Source organism: Pongo abelii, chromosome 14 (assembly GCF_028885655.2).
Source record: "Pongo abelii isolate AG06213 chromosome 14, NHGRI_mPonAbe1-v2.0_pri, whole genome shotgun sequence".
NCBI lineage: Eukaryota > Metazoa > Chordata > Mammalia > Primates > Hominidae > Pongo > Pongo abelii.
In genome coordinates this window covers 62,306,653-62,324,827 of record NC_071999.2, presented here as the reverse complement: position 1 = coordinate 62,324,827, position 18,175 = coordinate 62,306,653, and the positions used below count along the sequence as shown (strand labels likewise).

The following is an 18,175-nucleotide window of genomic DNA, read 5'->3' as shown; positions in this document are numbered from 1 at the left end:
TCTCAGGCAGCTTTTGGGATGTTCTCTTCACCATACTTCACACTCTCAACGGGTGTTATTCTTATATCCTGCTCAGGATTCATAGATTTCTTCCATTGGGAGAAACCATTGGCCATGATTTCTTTGTATTTTGCTGTCATACACATGTTCTGGCTCTCTCGGGAGAGCTCCATGTTAGATGACCTCCGGTCCTCAGGATGACTGTTCTTTCACACTGTCCGTCTCTCTCTTGCCTAAGCACCTAGTTTTTGCTGATTCGTTCCTCAGTCCTGTCTATTCTGTGATGCAAACCATCAACATAACTTTGGATTCCAACAACGTTGTTTTTCATTCCAAGTATCTCTAATTGGCTTTTACTATGAGCACAAGAAGATTAGGGGGGCCGCTGGCTTATTTGAACAAGCATTGAGGGACTCCGTGCATGTGTAACTTTGACAGAAGGTGCAAAGCAGAGACAAGAGGGGCATTGGAAGCAGACGGACTACTGTCAGGATCCTGGGAGGAGGGTGTGGATACTCCATTCTGACTACACAAGGTGAGGGCTCCGGTTGGGTTTGGAGGGGAGGAGTGGAGCAGAACTGGGGCTGGGGGGAAAGTCCAGGTGGGAGAAAGGGGGGCTGGGAACAACGTGGGTGGCAAATAGAGGTCAGCATGCAATGTCGGTGAAGAACACTGGGACCCCCTGCACATAGGTGCCGTGGGGGGTTTCAATGACTTGTAAAACAGCTGGGTCGCCCAGAGCCCTAAACCCGACGCAGTGATAGAGGGTCAACGTGGGCTGCCCGGCGACAGCCTGAGGCTCAGAAGCGGGGGGCGGCTCCTGAAGCCCCAGCTCAGGTGGCGCCACGTCGGGGCCAGGGCCTTCCTGCACAGTTCCAGGCAGATGACCTGTTTCAGAAAGAGAGAAGGCTGCGGTCTCCCTGATTTCCGGTTCCCCCTGGTGGCCTGGCTCTCCATGGTGGTCCAGTTGGATGTGCACGTCCGATCCCATCAAGCGTTGTTCCCCCCGTCGCGGGCCAGCGTCCCTGCGGGGCCCACCGCCTCTGCCACGGCCTCGCCCTGCAGGCCGGCTTCCTCCCCGGCGCCGGCCTCTCTCTGCCGGACGAGCTGACTCTGTGGGAGCTGGGGGCTGCCATCTGAAGGGTGTCACGTAAGCAATGGGTTTTGCGGGTTGGGCTGGGTGTGCGGGCTCATCTGCTTCCACGGAGTCTTCAGGGTCCACAACAGAGCAGCCTGGCTCTCTAGGAGGCCCACCGGAGGCTAAAAGAGAAGCAGAGTGTGAGCAGAGAGAGATAGAAGGAATTTTACCCATCAATCAGTTATAGGATACTTTTAGGAATAAATACTCAGAGGAAATAGGGATCATTGATGCTAAAATTATGAGAGAAGAAACAAAACTCTCCACGGAAATTTGAGAATGAAGTGGAGAAGATCTCCCAGAGAAGAAAGCAAAAATCTAAAATGATGGAAAGAAGGATAAAGTATAAGAAAATTAGAGGTATATTGTCACTGAGACAGATCACCATAAAATTTCAGAGTGCTGATGACAGAAGATTCCAAAAGATTCTAGAGAGAGGGAGAAAGAGAAAGGAAAGGTGACATGGAAAGGGCCAGGATTCCACGTCCCAAAAATCAGACATCTCAAAAGCGGCAGTCAAATCTAGAACATAACAGAAAGTGACTTCAAAATTTCAAGGGAAATGAATTTCCCACCTAAAATTTCATAGCCAAAAAAAGTTTCACTGAAGAATCTGGGAGGGTAGAATGAAGATGTTTCAGATAAGCAAGATCTTAAATGATTTCCTTTCAATGGATGCTCTATTTTTTTGCATCTATGAAGCTAGACAAGATTAAAAGATTTAGGACACTCAGTGTAGGAAGGGAAATGGTTTGGAGAACAATGCGGCAATAGCCATAAAATTCCAATTCCTCCAGAAAAGAACAAGGTGGAAGTACTGGTTTATTACAGGTCAAGATGTAGCGTGAGGACTTGCTCCACTACAGAGAAACAGTAAAACAAAACTACACAAAACAAAACAAGAACAAGAACAACAAGAAATCTCAGATTTGGGAAATGGGATACAAGTCAAAAGAGGGAAAGGAATTTCCCAGACGACGTGGAAGCTGGGAGCTGACTTATAACAACCGGCCCAGGTCGAGGCAGGCCATGAGAAGGTGAAACAGAGAGTGCTTGATTGAGTTCGAATTTAAACAATTGGGGAAGAATTGGGGAACAAACGAGGTTCAAAAGAGAGTGTCAGGCGTTTGATGTACCTTGATTAGGGGCCATGGTGCGAAGCCGCTTGGAAGGCCTTGGTTCCTCCATGAGCAATCTGCCGGAGGGGCTGGGGAGAAAAACGAGAGAGAACGGATTTAGGAAGACGGGGGTGACAAGGCAGGGGGATGGACATGGCCTTTCTAGGGGAATTAGGATTCTGTCCCCACCTGCACCCATCCAAGCTCTATCCACCCCTCAGGGACACCAAGACACACACCTGATCTTCCTATACAGCTGGCTCCGGAGATCTGAAAATTAGGAGACTCTTCGACGAAGAGAGGCCTGAGGAGCTGGAGGTGTCCACAGGTTCACCGCTGTAGCTCTGAGGTCGTCCTCCCGCAGCCAGGCAGGCAGGCAGGCAGGCAGGCAGGCAGGCAGGCAGGCAGGAGCGCGCAGCTGGTTCTGGCTCCGAGCCCAGCAGAGAGCCGACTGCTGGAGGCCGAGCGCGGTCCCTCTTATATGGCAGCAAGGCAATCACGTAAGGGAAGGGCGTCGTCAGAGGGGGGCCCGCTGGGGCGGGCCTGGCCGGGCTTGCGAGGTGCATTGGGTCAGTCCCCTGCCAGTCAAATGGGGCCCTGCTGAGATGCCGCCATTTCTAGAAGTCAGTGGTTGATTGATTAATCTAATCATTGAGGAAAAAAATGCAGAGCGACCTTTAAGTGCCAGGAAAAGGGAGGTGTGGTGCCCTGAAAGTGGCTAATGGGAAGATTTTGATTAGATTACATCTGAGCGAGGTCAAGGAAAGCATCCAAAGGCGGGATATTTGGGCTGAAAAGTGGAATACATAAAATTTGAAATGAGTCGACCTGAACCGGGTTGGGAGAGGCAGGGGAGTGAAGAAAGTGTGCCGAGGCCCGGACTGGAAGGGAGTCCGGCACGTTCTGGGAACGGACGGGAGGCCAGGGCCAAGCCCAGAGGTGGTGCGTGGTGTAGGCAGGGGCCGCGCAGGAGCTGGTCTTGTTCCAAGGCAGCGGAAACCCATGGAACGGTGTCCTGCAGTGGGTTCACATTTCAAAAACGACCAGCCTGGCTGTGAAGGAGAGCCAACCCAGGGTCCACAGAATAAGTCAGGAGAGGCAAGAAGGCTATTGCAGCCCTCGGGGTTGGGCGCAGGGTCCTATTAGACTGAGACTGAGGGAGGTAGAGGAGGAGAAAGTTCCCTGGTGGGAGAGAAATTTACAAGAGAAAGCGAGACGCAGTGTGGACAGTCCTTGGAGAAGAGACTGCGGCCTTGGTAGCCCGCCCGTTCATTCAGACACAGGTGGACCAAGAACCTGCTCTGAATGGGAAGACGCGGAGCTTGGCTTGCGCACATCGGGTTGAAGGAGCTTTTGAGTTGCCCGGTGAGGTTGTCAAACGGCCTTTCGTAAAACGAGTCGAGCTCAGAGAGAGACGGCGATGGGGCTGGAGATGCGTTGTGAGACACACACCACCGTCTTTTATTGCTGTGGGTGCACACACGGGCGGAGGAAGACAGCAGGAAAGACACCAGGACACTGGAGGGGAACCCACAGTGGGTTAGTTGGTTGGTTTGCCTTCTTGTTTTTTAGAGAGACGGGTTCTCGCTCTGTAGCCCAGGCTGGAGTGCAGTGGCGCGTTCTCGGCTCACTGCGGCTACTTGGGAGGCTGAGACAGGAGAATGAGTTCAAGTGATTCTCCTGTCTCAGCCTCCGCAGTAGCTGGACTACAGGTGCGCGCCACCACATCGGGAAAATTTTTGTATTTTTTGGAGAGATGAGGTTTCGCTATGTGCCCAGGCTTGTTTGGAACTCCCGAGCTCAAGAGATCCTGCCCGCTCAACCTCCCGAGTAGCTGGGACCACAGGGGCAAGCCACCATGCCCGGCTAATTATTTTTCTGGTTTGTGTTTTTCGCTGAGTTTAGGTTTTGCTATGTTTTGTCGTAACTTACCTTTTCTGTCCCAAGACCCCATCCAGGGTACCACATTACAATGAGTCATGGTTCCCCTTGGCTGTCACAGTTTCTCACACTGGCCTTGTTTTTGTTGACCTTGACACTTTGAATACTGGTCAGATGTATTTTAGGATGTCCTCTCCTGAAGTTCGTCTGATCTGACTGGAATTATATGTTTTTGTAAGGAAGATTGCAGAGGGAAAGTGCCGTTCCCATCCCATCCTGTCTAGACTAGGCACCATCAGCAGGGCTTGTCACTGCTGCTATTAGTCCTGGTCACCTGGCTGGGGCAGTGTTGATTAGGTTTCTCCACCATCAAGTGATTTTCCCAACTCTTTCTCTACTGTATTGTTTGGAAGTCACTACCTGTAGCCTATACTTTAAAAAAGGGAAGTTATACTTTATCTCCTTGCAGGGGAATAGCTACCTAAATTATCTGGAGTTCTCCTGGGTGGAGGATTTGCCTATTCTTCCCCATGTGTTTATTTATTTAATCATTCATTTATATCAGTATGGACTTATGGACGTCTATTGTATACTTTGGTTTATAATCCCATACTTCAGGGGATGAATGATTTAATAATTGAACTAATTATTTTGTTAAATATTTAACTTAAATATTCAATTACTTATTATTTAGTGAGTTACTTTGTCACTCAAAGTTTCCACCTTTGGCCACCGGGAGCTCCTTTAGTTGGCTTCTGTGTCCTTTTGTCAACCTCCCATCACTGCAGCTTTTGGTTTTGTTTGGTTTTGGGCTGCTCCTTTCTCCCTGGCACCACAGGATGCTCCACGCTTATTTGCCTATTCTCATCCTTATTGGGGTTTCCTGTGCTCACTGACCACACCCATAGATTCTTTTATGAAGGTTCCATTCAACACTTTTATCTTTCTTATTGGGTAACTTTTTTTTTTCTTTTTTTCTTTTCTTTTTTTTTTTTTTTCCAATTTGAGACAAACTTTTCCTCTTGTCACTCAGGCTGCAGTGCCATAGCATGACCTCGGATCACTGCAATGGGGCAATCTTGGCTTCCTGCAACCTCCGCCTCCTGGCTTCAAAGGATTCTCCTGCCTCAGCCTCCTGAGTAGCTGGGACTATAGTGGCCCACCACCATGCCTGGCTAATTTTTCTATTTTTATTAGGCTGAGGCATGAGGATCGCTTCAACCCCGGGAATGGAGGTCTCGGTGAGCTGAAGCCACTCACTGCACTCCAGCCTGGGTGAAAGAGTGAGACTCTGTTTGAAAATCAATCAAGAAATGAATGAATAAATAAAGCAAGAGAAATTACCAAGAGATCTTGGAGCCTGCCTGGAGTCTGAGCTACTTAGCAAGCTGATGTGGGAGGATCACCTGAGCTGAGGAGGTTCAGGCTGCACTCAGCTGTGATTGCACCACTGCACTCCAGCCTGGGTGACTGAATGAGACCCTGTCTCACTCCACGTACAGATGTTTAATGAAGCACTTCGGTGGTAGAAATATCCTGGAAGCGGCGTATCAGCGGACCGTCACCTGCATAGTGTAAAACCTGTGCATCTTTCAGACAGATATACAGCAAGAAGATAGTGGCACATGTGTGTAGGATGACTGTGAGGGTGCTTTCTGGCTTAAGGAGGACAGACCCCAAAGGCAAGCCAAGAAGCAGCTCCCACTGCACAGTGCTCATTGTGATCCACGCCACGCTTCAACACAAAGTCACCTGTTCCTACTTTGGAGACGCACGTGCTCCACAGAGGCGCTGGTCCTGACCACACCCGCGTTACCCGCCTGGACCCTATAGTCACTTCAGCATGACCCCTGGCACATGGCATGCCAGGTGTTTTTAAACGCGAGCCACAAACGATGCTCTTCTTGTATGTGTTTGTTGGTGTAAACTTATGTGATTATGGGGAGAGATGCAATATGAATGGAGAACAGAGACCGTAGACACTATTTTTCTACCTTTTTTTCTGCTTTTAGTAAACACATTTTATATTTGTGATTGGTGAAATTTTAGTAAAAGAACTGTAGTATAAAGCAAGTCTTAAGAGAAAGGTTTATTTAAAAGGATTGAATGCACAAGAAAACAATCTTTGATGTAAAAAGTTATCTTTATTTTATTTGGACATTTACAAACGAGTGAAAATCAGCTAATAAAAGCCTACTGAATAGAACACAAAATACAAAAATTCGTAATACACCTTTTGTCAAACTCTGAAAAGATGGGAACTACCTCAACTTAAACATCTATGAAAAACTTGCAGCAAACATCTTGGTTAATGGTGAAACATTTAAAATATTCCCCTTAAAGTCAGGAGGAAGCCAAGGATGCTGCCATGGAATTGCCGATTCCTTATTCAGCGGTTTCAGTGAGTCATGCACTCTCCTTGTTTCTGTTAACCCCCCTAACAACTTTTGTTTGATTCATCAAATTTTCTTTGATCCCCTTTTTCCTCAATCTCTTTGATTCCAATTCTCTTAGTGGTTCCCAACGGGTACCTGCATTGAGACTTAAAAATGTGTCAGAGTCTAGAGTTTCATTGCTCTTCTATTCAGCCACTATATCGTCTCCAGGCATGAGAGAAGAACTTTAGCAACTTCTAGCTCCTTGTGAATTTTCCCATGCCCCACATGCCTATATCAATGTCTTCTGGAATTTTAATTCTAGGTCATCAATCCTTTTTCCAGAATCATACTTATCTAGACTTAATAATACAGTTTCCTAATTTCCCTGGTTACTGACTGTGGCTGCATCCCGCTTCTCCCAAGTGGTCTGGTTTGGCTTTTTCCTGGCTGAAAAACATGACTTGTACTTTCACTGTGCATAACAGTTCCATTCCAGTCGCCTTGTACAGAAAGGGGGTTTAGCCGCTTGCACGTCATAAGTTGTGTAGTCTAAGTTCAGGGGAAGCTCAGGCTTCAGGTCCAGTCTGAGTAGGATTCTGCCTTTTCCTCCCTTTTCTGGATGCCATTCCTCCCTTCATGTGGCCGTGCCCTTGAGCGGAAACTGCCTGCCTCCTTCTCTCCCCAACAATTTCTTTGATTGCGCATAGAACACTAGATTCAGAGTGAGTTCCCTCTGGAAGCTCTGAGGATATTGCACCATTGCTTTCCATAGTCATCCATGCTGGCAGGCAAAGTCTAAGGTCACCCTACTTCTGCTTTCCTTGTAAGTCTCAGCTCTCAGGCAGCTTTTGGGATGTTCTCTTCACCATACTTCATACTCTCAACGGGTGTTATTCTTGTATCCTGCTCAGGACTCACAGACTTCTTCCATTGGGAGAAATCATTGGCCATGATTTCTTTGTATATTGCTGTCATACACATGTTCTGGCTCTCTCGGGAGAGCTCCATGTTAGATGACCTCCGGTCCTCAGGATGACTGTTCTTTCACACTGTCCGTCTCTCTCTTGCCTAAGCACCTAGTTTTTACTGATTCGTTCCTCAGTCCTGTCTATTCTGTGATGCAAACCATCAACATAACTTTGGATTCCAACAACGTTGTTTTTCATTCCAAGTATCTCTAATTGGCTTTTACTATGAGCACAAGAAGATTAGGGGGGCCGCTGGCTTATTTGAACAAGCATTGAGGAACTCCGTGCATGTGTAACTTTGACAGAAGGTGCAAAGCAGAGACAAGAGGGGCATTGGAAGCAGACGGACTACTGCCAGGATCCTGGGAGGAGGGTGTGGTTACTCCATTCTGACTACACAAGGTGAGGGCTCCGGTTGGGTTTGGACGGGAGGAGTGGAGCAGAACTGGGGCTGGGGGGAAAGTCCAGGTGGAAGAAAGGGGGGCTGGGAACAACGTGGGTGGCAAATAGAGGTCAGCATGCAATGTCGGCGAAGAACACTGGGACCCCCTTCACATAGGTGCCGTGGGGGGTTTGAATGACTTGTAAAACAGCTGGGTCACCCAGAGCCCTAAATCCGACGCAGGGATAGAGGGTCAACGTGGGCTGCCCGGCGACAGCCTGAGGCCCAGAAGCGGGGGGCGGCTCCTGAAGCCCCAGCTCAGGTGGCGCCACGTCGGGGCCAGGGCCTTCCTGCGCAGTTCCAGGCAGATGACCTGTTTCAGAAAGAGAGAAGGCTGCGGTCTCCCTGATTTCCGGTTCCCCCTGGTGGCCTGGCTCTCCATGGTGGTCCAGTTGGATGTGCACGTCCGATCCCATCAAGCGTTGTGCCCCCCGTCTCGGGCCAGCGTCCCTGCGGGGCCCACCGCCTCTGCCACGGCCTCGCCCTGCAGGCCGGCTTCCTCCCCGGCGCCGGCCTCTCTCTGCCGGACGAGCTGACTCTGTGGGAGCTGGGGGCTGCCATCTGAAGGGTGTCACGTAAGCAATGGGTTTTGCGGGTTGGGCTGGGTGTGCGGGCTCATCTGCTTCCACGGAGTCTTCAGGGTCCACAGCAGAGCAGCCTGGCTCTCTAGGAGGCCCACCGGAGGCTAAAAGAGAAGCAGAGTGTGAGCAGAGAGAGATAGAAGGAATTTTACCCATCAATCAGTTATAGGATACTTTTAAGAATAAATACTCAGAGGAAATAGGGATCATGGATGCTAAAATTATGAGAGAAGAAAGAAAACTCTCCACGGAAATTTGAGAATGAAGTGGAGAAGATCTCCCAGAGAAGAAAGCAAAAATCTAAAATGATGGAAAGAAGGATAAAGTACAAGAAAATTAGAGGTATATTGTCACTGAGACAGATCACCATAAAATTTCAGAGTGCTGATGACAGAAGATTCCAAAAGATTCTAGAGAGAGGGAGAAAGAGAAAGGAATGGTGACATGGAAAGGGCCAGGATTCCACGTCCCAAAAATCAGACATCTCAAAAGCGGCAGTCAAATCTAGAACATAACAGAAAGTGACTTCAAAATTTCAAGGGAAATGAATTTCCCACCTAAAATTTCATAGCCAACCAAAGTTTCACTGAAGAATCTGGGAGGGTAGAATGAAGATGTTTCAGATAAGCAAGATCTTAAATGATTTCCTTTCAATGGATGCTCTATTTTTTTGCATCTATGAAGCTAGACAAGATTAAAAGATTTAGGACACTCAGTGTAGGAAGGGAAATGGTTTGGAGAACAATGTGGCAATAGCCATAAAATTCCAATTCCTCCAGAAAAGAACAAGGTGGAAGTACTGGTTTATTACAGGTCAAGATGTAGCGTGAGGACTTGCTCCACTACAGAGAAACAGTAAAACAAAACTACACAAAACAAAACAAGAACAAGAACAACAACAAGAAATCTCAGATTTGGGAAATGGGATACAATTGAAAAGAGGGAAAGGAATTTCCCAGACGACGTGGAAGCTGGGAGCTGACTTATAACAACCGGCCCAGGTTGAGGCAGGCCATGAGAAGGTGAAACAGAGAGTGCTTGTTTGAGTTTGAATTTAAACAATTGGGGAAGAATTGGGGAACAAACGAGATTCAAAAGAGAGTGTCGGGCGTTTGATGTACCTTGATTAGGGGCCATGGTGCGAAGCCGCTTGGAACGCCTTGGTTCCTCCATGAGCAATCTGCCGGAGGGGCTGGGGAGAAAAACGAGAGAGAACGGATTTAGGAAGACGGGGGTGACAAGGCAGGGGGGTGGACATGGCCTTTCTAGGGAAATTAGGATTCTGTCCCCACCTGCACCCATCCAAGCTCTATCCACCCCTCAGGGACACCAAGACACACACCTGATCTTCCTACAGCTGGCTCCGGAGATCTGAAAATTAGGAGACTCTTCGACGAAGAGAGGCCTGAGGAGCTGGAGGTGTCCACAGGTTCACCGCTGTAGCTCTGAGGTCGTCCTCCGGCAGGCAGGCAGGCAGGCAGGCAGGCAGGCAGGCAGGCAGGGAGGCAGGCAGGGAGGCAGGCAGGCAGGCAGGAGCGCGCAGCTGGTTCTGGCTCCGAGCCCAGCAGAGAGCCGACTGCTGGAGGCCGAGCGCGGTCCCTCTTATATGGCAGCAAGGCAATCACGTAAGGGAAGGGCGTCGTCAGAGGGGGGCCCGCTGGGGCGGGCCTGGCTGGGCTTGCGAGGTGCATTGGGCCAGTCCCCTGCCAGTCAAATGGGGCCCTGCTGAGATGCCGCCATTTCTAGAAGTCAGTGGTTGATTGATTAATCTAATCATTGAGGAAAAAACTGCAGAGCGACCTTTAAGTGCCAGCAAAAGGGAGGTGTGGTGCCCTGAAAGTGGCTAATGGGAAGATTTGATTAGATTACATCTGAGCGAGGTCAAGGAAAGCATCCAAAGGCGGGATATTTGGGCTGAAAAGTGGAATACATAAAATTTGAAATGAGTCGACCTGAACCGGGTTGGGAGAGGCAGGGGAGTGAAGAAAGTGTGCCGAGGCCCGGACTGGAAGGGAGTCCGGCACGTTCTGGGAACGGACGGGAGGCCAGGGCCAAGCCCAGAGGTGGTGCGAGGTGGAGGCAGGGGCCGCGCAGGAGCTGGTCTTGTTCCAAGGCAGCGGAAACCCATGGAACGGTGTCCTGCAGTGGGTTCACATTTCAAAAACGACCAGCCTGGCTGTGAAGGAGAGCCAACCCAGGGTCCACAGAATAAGTCAGGAGAGGCAAGAAGGCTATTGCAGCCCTCGGGGTTGGGCGCAGGGTCCTATTAGACTGAGACTGAGGGAGGTAGAGGAGGAGAAAGTTCCCTGGTGGGAGAGAAATTTACAAGAGAAAGCGAGACGCAGTGTGGACAGCCCTTGGAGAAGAGACTGCGGCCTTGGTAGCCCGCCCGTTCATTCAGACGGAGGTGGACCAAGAACCTGCTCTGAATGGGAAGACGCGGAGCTTGGCTTGCGCACATCGGGTTGAAGGAGCTTTTGAGTTGCCCGGTGAGGTTGTCAAACGGCCTTTTGTAAAACGAGTCGAGCTCAGAGAGAGACGGCGATGGGGCTGGAGATGCGTGTGAGGCACACACCACCGTCTTTTATTGCTGTGGGTGCACACACGGGCGGAGGAAGACAGCAGGAAAGACACCAGGACACTGGAGGGGAACCCACAGTGGGTTAGTTGGTTGGTTTGCCTTCTTGTTTATTAGAGAGACGGGTCCTCGCTCTGTAGCCCAGGCTGGAGTGCAGTGGCGCGTTCTCGGCTCACTGCGGCTACTTGGGAGGCTGAGACAGGAGAATGAGTTCAAGTGATTCTCCTGTCTCAGCCTCCGCAGTAGCTGGACTACAGGTGCGCGCCACCACATCGGGAAAATTTCTGTATTTTTTGGAGAGATGAGGTTTCGCTGTGTGCCCAGGCTTGTTTGGAACTCCCGAGCTCAAGAGATCCTGCCCGCTCAACCTCCCGAGTAGCTGGGACCACAGGGGCAAGCCACCATGCCCGGCTAATTATTCTTCTGGTTTGTGTTTTTCGCTGAGTTTAGGTTTTGCTATGTGTTGTCGTAACTTACCTTTTCTGTCCCAAGACCCCATCCAGGGTACCACATTACAATGAGTCATGGTTCCCCTTGGCTGCCACAGTTTCTCACACTGGCCTTGTTTTTGTTGACCTTGACGCTTTGAATACTGGTCAGATGTATTTTAGGATGTCCTCTCCTGAAGTTCGTCTGATCTGACTGGAATTATATGTTTTTGTAAGGAAGATTGCAGAGGGAAAGTGCCGTTCCCATCCCATCCTGTCTAGACTAGGCACCATCAGCAGGGCTTGTCACTGCTGCTATTAGTCCTGGTCACCTGGCTGGGGCAGTGTTGATTAGGTTTCTCCACCATCAAGTGATTTTCCCAACTCTTTCTCTACTGTATTGTTTGGAAGTCACTACCTGTAGCCTATACTTTAAAAAAGGGAAGTTATACTTTATCTCCTTGCAGGGGAATAGCTACCTAAATTATCTGGAGTTCTCCTGGGTGGAGGATTTGCCTATTCTTCCCCATGTGTTTATTTATTTAATCATTCATTTATATCAGTATGGACTTATGGACGTCTATTGTATACTTTGGTTTATAATCCCATACTTCAGGGGATGAATGATTTAATAATTGAACTAATTATTTTGTTAAATATTTAACTTAAATATTCAATTACTTATTATTTAGTGAGTTACTTTGTCACTCAAAGTTTCCACCTTTGGCCACCGGGAGCTCCTTTAGTTGGCTTCTGTGTCCTTTTGTCAACCTCCCATCACTGCAGCTTTTGGTTTTGTTTGGTTTTGGGCTGCTCCTTTCTCCCTGGCACCACAGGATGCTCCACGCTTATTTGCCTATTCTCATCCTTATTGGGGTTTCCTGTGCTCACTGACCACACCCATAGATTCTTTTATGAAGGTTCCATTCAACCCTTTTATCTTTCTTATTGGGTAACTTTTTTTTTTCTTTTTTTCTTTTCTTTTTTTTTTCTCCAATTTGAGACAAACTTTTCCTCTTGTCACTCAGGCTGCAGTGCCATAGCATGACCTCGGATCACTGCAATGGGGCAATCTTGGCTTCCTGCAACCTCCGCCTCCTGGCTTCAAAAGATTCTCCTGCCTCAGCCTCCTGAGTAGCTGGGACTATAGTGGCCCACCACCATGCCTGGCTAATTTTTCTATTTTTATTAGGCTGAGGCATGAGGATCGCTTCAACCCCGGGAATGGAGGTCTCGGTGAGCTGAAGCCACTCACTGCACTCCAGCCTGGGTGAAAGAGTGAGACTCTGTTTGAAAATCAATCAAGAAATGAATGAATAAATAAAGCAAGAGAAATTACCAAGGGATCTTGGAGCCTGCCTGGAGTCTGAGCTACTTAGCAAGCTGATGTGGGAGGATCACCTGAGCTGAGGAGGTTCAGGCTGCACTCAGCTGTGATTGCACCACTGCACTCCAGCCTGGGTGACTGAATGAGACCCTGTCTTACTCCACGTACAGATGTTTAATGAAGCACTTCGGTGGTAGAAATATCCTGGAAGCGGCGTATCAGCGGACCGTCACCTGCATAGTGTAAAACCTGTGCATCTTTCAGACAGATATACAGCAAGAAGATAGTGGCACATGTGTGTAGGATGACTGTGAGGGTGCTTTCTGGCTTAAGGAGGACAGACCCCAAAGGCAAGCCAAGAAGCAGCTCCCACTGCACAGTGCTCATTGTGATCCACGCCACGCTTCAACACAAAGTCACCTGTTCCTACTTTGGAGACGCACGTGCTCCACAGAGGCGCTGGTCCTGACCACACCCGCGTTACCCGCCTGGACCCTATAGTCACTTCAGCATGACCCCTGGCACATGGCATGCCAGGTGTTTTTAAACTCGAGCCACAAACGATGCTCTTCTTGTATGTGTTTGTTGGTGTAAACTTATGTGATTATGGGGAGAGATGCAATATGAATGGAGAACAGAGACCGTAGACACTATCTTTCTACCTTTTTTTCTGCTTTTAGTAAACACATTTTATATTTGTGATTGGTGAAATTTTAGTAAAAGAACTGTAGTATAAAGCAAGTCTTAAGAGAAAGGTTTATTTAAAAGGATTGAATGCACAAGAAAACAATCTTTGATGTAAAAAGTTATCTTTATTTTATTTGGACATTTACAAACGAGTGAAAATCAGCTAATAAAAGCCTACTGAATAGAACACAAAATACAAAAATTCGTAATACACCCTTTGTCACTCTGAAAAGATGGGAACTACCTCAACTTAAACATCTATGAGAAACTTGCAGCAAACATCTTGGTTAATGGTGAAACATTTAAAATATTCCCCTTAAAGTCAGGAGGAAGCCAAGGATGCTGCCATGGAATTGCCGATTCCTTATTCAGCGGTTTCAGTGAGTCATGCACTCTCCTTGTTTCTGTTAACCCCCCTAACAACTTTTGTTTGATTCATCAAATTTTCTTTGATCCCCTTTTTCCTCAATCTCTTTGATTCCAATTCTCTTAGTGGTTCCCAACGGGTACCTACATTGAGACTTAAAAATGTGTCAGAGTCTAGAGTTTCATTGCTCTTCTACTCAGCCACTATATCGTCTCCAGGCATGAGAGAAGAACTTTAGCAACTTCTAGCTCCTTGTGAATTTTCCCATGCCCCACATGCCTATATCAATGTCTTCTGGAATTTTAATTCTAGGTCATCAATCTTTTTTCCAGAATCATACTTATCTAGACTTAATAATACAGTTTCCTAATTTCCCTGGTTACTGACTGTGGCTGCAACCCACTTCTCCCAAGTTGTCTGGTTTGGCTTTTTCCTGGCTGAAAAACATGACTTGTACTTTCACTGTGCATAACAGTTCCATTCCAATCGCCTTGTACAGAAAGGGGGTTTAGCCGCTTGCAGGTTATAAGTTGTGTAGTCTAAGTTCAGGGGAAGCTCAGGCTTCGGGTCCAGTCTGAGTAGGATTCTGCCTTTTCCTCCCTTTTCTGGCTGCCATTCCTCCCTTCATGTGGCCGTGACCTTGAGCGGAAACTGCCTGCCTCCTTCTCTCCCCAACAATTTTTTGATTGCTCATAGAACACTAGATTCAGAGTGATTTCCCTCTGGAAGCTCGGAGGATATTGCACCATTGCTTTCCATAGTCATCCATGCTGGCAGGCAAAGTCTAAGGTCACCCTACTTCTGCTTTCCTTGTAGGTCTCAGCTCTCAGGCAGCTTTTGGGATGTTCTCTTCACCATACTTCACACTCTCAACGGGTGTTATTCTTATATCCTGCTCAGGATTCATAGATTTCTTCCATTGGGAGAAACCATTGGCCATGATTTCTTTGTATTTTGCTGTCATACACATGTTCTGGCTCTCTCGGGAGAGCTCCATGTTAGATGACCTCCGGTCCTCAGGATGACTGTTCTTTCACACTGTCCGTCTCTCTCTTGCCTAAGCACCTAGTTTTTGCTGATTCGTTCCTCAGTCCTGTCTATTCTGTGATGCAAACCATCAACATAACTTTGGATTCCAACAACGTTGTTTTTCATTCCAAGTATCTCTAATTGGCTTTTACTATGAGCACAAGAAGATTAGGGGGGCCGCTGGCTTATTTGAACAAGCATTGAGGGACTCCGTGCATGTGTAACTTTGACAGAAGGTGCAAAGCAGAGACAAGAGGGGCATTGGAAGCAGACGGACTACTGTCAGGATCCTGGGAGGAGGGTGTGGATACTCCATTCTGACTACACAAGGTGAGGGCTCCGGTTGGGTTTGGAGGGGAGGAGTGGAGCAGAACTGGGGCTGGGGGGAAAGTCCAGGTGGGAGAAAGGGGGGCTGGGAACAACGTGGGTGGCAAATAGAGGTCAGCATGCAATGTCGGTGAAGAACACTGGGACCCCCTGCACATAGGTGCCGTGGGGGGTTTCAATGACTTGTAAAACAGCTGGGTCGCCCAGAGCCCTAAACCCGACGCAGTGATAGAGGGTCAACGTGGGCTGCCCGGCGACAGCCTGAGGCTCAGAAGCGGGGGGCGGCTCCTGAAGCCCCAGCTCAGGTGGCGCCACGTCGGGGCCAGGGCCTTCCTGCACAGTTCCAGGCAGATGACCTGTTTCAGAAAGAGAGAAGGCTGCGGTCTCCCTGATTTCCGGTTCCCCCTGGTGGCCTGGCTCTCCATGGTGGTCCAGTTGGATGTGCACGTCCGATCCCATCAAGCGTTGTTCCCCCCGTCGCGGGCCAGCGTCCCTGCGGGGCCCACCGCCTCTGCCACGGCCTCGCCCTGCAGGCCGGCTTCCTCCCCGGCGCCGGCCTCTCTCTGCCGGACGAGCTGACTCTGTGGGAGCTGGGGGCTGCCATCTGAAGGGTGTCACGTAAGCAATGGGTTTTGCGGGTTGGGCTGGGTGTGCGGGCTCATCTGCTTCCACGGAGTCTTCAGGGTCCACAACAGAGCAGCCTGGCTCTCTAGGAGGCCCACCGGAGGCTAAAAGAGAAGCAGAGTGTGAGCAGAGAGAGATAGAAGGAATTTTACCCATCAATCAGTTATAGGATACTTTTAGGAATAAATACTCAGAGGAAATAGGGATCATTGATGCTAAAATTATGAGAGAAGAAACAAAACTCTCCACGGAAATTTGAGAATGAAGTGGAGAAGATCTCCCAGAGAAGAAAGCAAAAATCTAAAATGATGGAAAGAAGGATAAAGTATAAGAAAATTAGAGGTATATTGTCACTGAGACAGATCACCATAAAATTTCAGAGTGCTGATGACAGAAGATTCCAAAAGATTCTAGAGAGAGGGAGAAAGAGAAAGGAAAGGTGACATGGAAAGGGCCAGGATTCCACGTCCCAAAAATCAGACATCTCAAAAGCGGCAGTCAAATCTAGAACATAACAGAAAGTGACTTCAAAATTTCAAGGGAAATGAATTTCCCACCTAAAATTTCATAGCCAAAAAAAGTTTCACTGAAGAATCTGGGAGGGTAGAATGAAGATGTTTCAGATAAGCAAGATCTTAAATGATTTCCTTTCAATGGATGCTCTATTTTTTTGCATCTATGAAGCTAGACAAGATTAAAAGATTTAGGACACTCAGTGTAGGAAGGGAAATGGTTTGGAGAACAATGCGGCAATAGCCATAAAATTCCAATTCCTCCAGAAAAGAACAAGGTGGAAGTACTGGTTTATTACAGGTCAAGATGTAGCGTGAGGACTTGCTCCACTACAGAGAAACAGTAAAACAAAACTACACAAAACAAAACAAGAACAAGAACAACAAGAAATCTCAGATTTGGGAAATGGGATACAAGTCAAAAGAGGGAAAGGAATTTCCCAGACGACGTGGAAGCTGGGAGCTGACTTATAACAACCGGCCCAGGTCGAGGCAGGCCATGAGAAGGTGAAACAGAGAGTGCTTGATTGAGTTCGAATTTAAACAATTGGGGAAGAATTGGGGAACAAACGAGGTTCAAAAGAGAGTGTCAGGCGTTTGATGTACCTTGATTAGGGGCCATGGTGCGAAGCCGCTTGGAAGGCCTTGGTTCCTCCATGAGCAATCTGCCGGAGGGGCTGGGGAGAAAAACGAGAGAGAACGGATTTAGGAAGACGGGGGTGACAAGGCAGGGGGATGGACATGGCCTTTCTAGGGGAATTAGGATTCTGTCCCCACCTGCACCCATCCAAGCTCTATCCACCCCTCAGGGACACCAAGACACACACCTGATCTTCCTATACAGCTGGCTCCGGAGATCTGAAAATTAGGAGACTCTTCGACGAAGAGAGGCCTGAGGAGCTGGAGGTGTCCACAGGTTCACCGCTGTAGCTCTGAGGTCGTCCTCCCGCAGCCAGGCAGGCAGGCAGGCAGGCAGGCAGGCAGGCAGGCAGGAGCGCGCAGCTGGTTCTGGCTCCGAGCCCAGCAGAGAGCCGACTGCTGGAGGCCGAGCGCGGTCCCTCTTATATGGCAGCAAGGCAATCACGTAAGGGAAGGGCGTCGTCAGAGGGGGGCCCGCTGGGGCGGGCCTGGCCGGGCTTGCGAGGTGCATTGGGTCAGTCCCCTGCCAGTCAAATGGGGCCCTGCTGAGATGCCGCCATTTCTAGAAGTCAGTGGTTGATTGATTAATCTAATCATTGAGGAAAAAAATGCAGAGCGACCTTTAAGTGCCAGGAAAAGGGAGGTGTGGTGCCCTGAAAGTGGCTAATGGGAAGATTTTGATTAGATTACATCTGAGCGAGGTCAAGGAAAGCATCCAAAGGCGGGATATTTGGGCTGAAAAGTGGAATACATAAAATTTGAAATGAGTCGACCTGAACCGGGTTGGGAGAGGCAGGGGAGTGAAGAAAGTGTGCCGAGGCCCGGACTGGAAGGGAGTCCGGCACGTTCTGGGAACGGACGGGAGGCCAGGGCCAAGCCCAGAGGTGGTGCGTGGTGTAGGCAGGGGCCGCGCAGGAGCTGGTCTTGTTCCAAGGCAGCGGAAACCCATGGAACGGTGTCCTGCAGTGGGTTCACATTTCAAAAACGACCAGCCTGGCTGTGAAGGAGAGCCAACCCAGGGTCCACAGAATAAGTCAGGAGAGGCAAGAAGGCTATTGCAGCCCTCGGGGTTGGGCGCAGGGTCCTATTAGACTGAGACTGAGGGAGGTAGAGGAGGAGAAAGTTCCCTGGTGGGAGAGAAATTTACAAGA

The 18,175-nt window shown here is 48.9% G+C and overlaps 3 protein-coding genes across 3 annotated transcripts; all 3 read right to left on the bottom strand.

Annotated features, from left to right (window-relative positions):
* Window positions 1-547: 547 nt before the first annotated feature.
* Window positions 548-2,326, bottom strand: LOC134759858 (proline-rich protein 20E-like). The gene is made up of 2 exons (XM_063714822.1): window positions 2,275-2,326; window positions 548-1,260 (listed from the first exon to the last, which is right to left on the bottom strand). The coding sequence occupies exons 1-2, from the start codon at window positions 2,324-2,326 to the stop codon at window positions 647-649; spliced, it is 666 nt and encodes a 221-aa protein (XP_063570892.1). The 3' UTR covers window positions 548-646.
* Window positions 2,327-7,996: 5,670 nt separating this feature from the next.
* On the bottom strand, window positions 7,997-9,679 carry LOC129054525 (proline-rich protein 20E-like). The gene is made up of 2 exons (XM_054546121.1): window positions 9,628-9,679; window positions 7,997-8,610 (listed from the first exon to the last, which is right to left on the bottom strand). The coding sequence occupies exons 1-2, from the start codon at window positions 9,677-9,679 to the stop codon at window positions 7,997-7,999; spliced, it is 666 nt and encodes a 221-aa protein (XP_054402096.1).
* Window positions 9,680-15,264: 5,585 nt separating this feature from the next.
* On the bottom strand, window positions 15,265-17,043 carry LOC134759857 (proline-rich protein 20E-like). Its single transcript, XM_063714821.1, has 2 exons — window positions 16,992-17,043; window positions 15,265-15,977 (listed from the first exon to the last, which is right to left on the bottom strand). Exons 1-2 carry the CDS (start codon window positions 17,041-17,043, stop codon window positions 15,364-15,366), a joined length of 666 nt encoding a protein of 221 aa, XP_063570891.1. The 3' UTR covers window positions 15,265-15,363.
* Window positions 17,044-18,175: the final 1,132 nt, after the last annotated feature.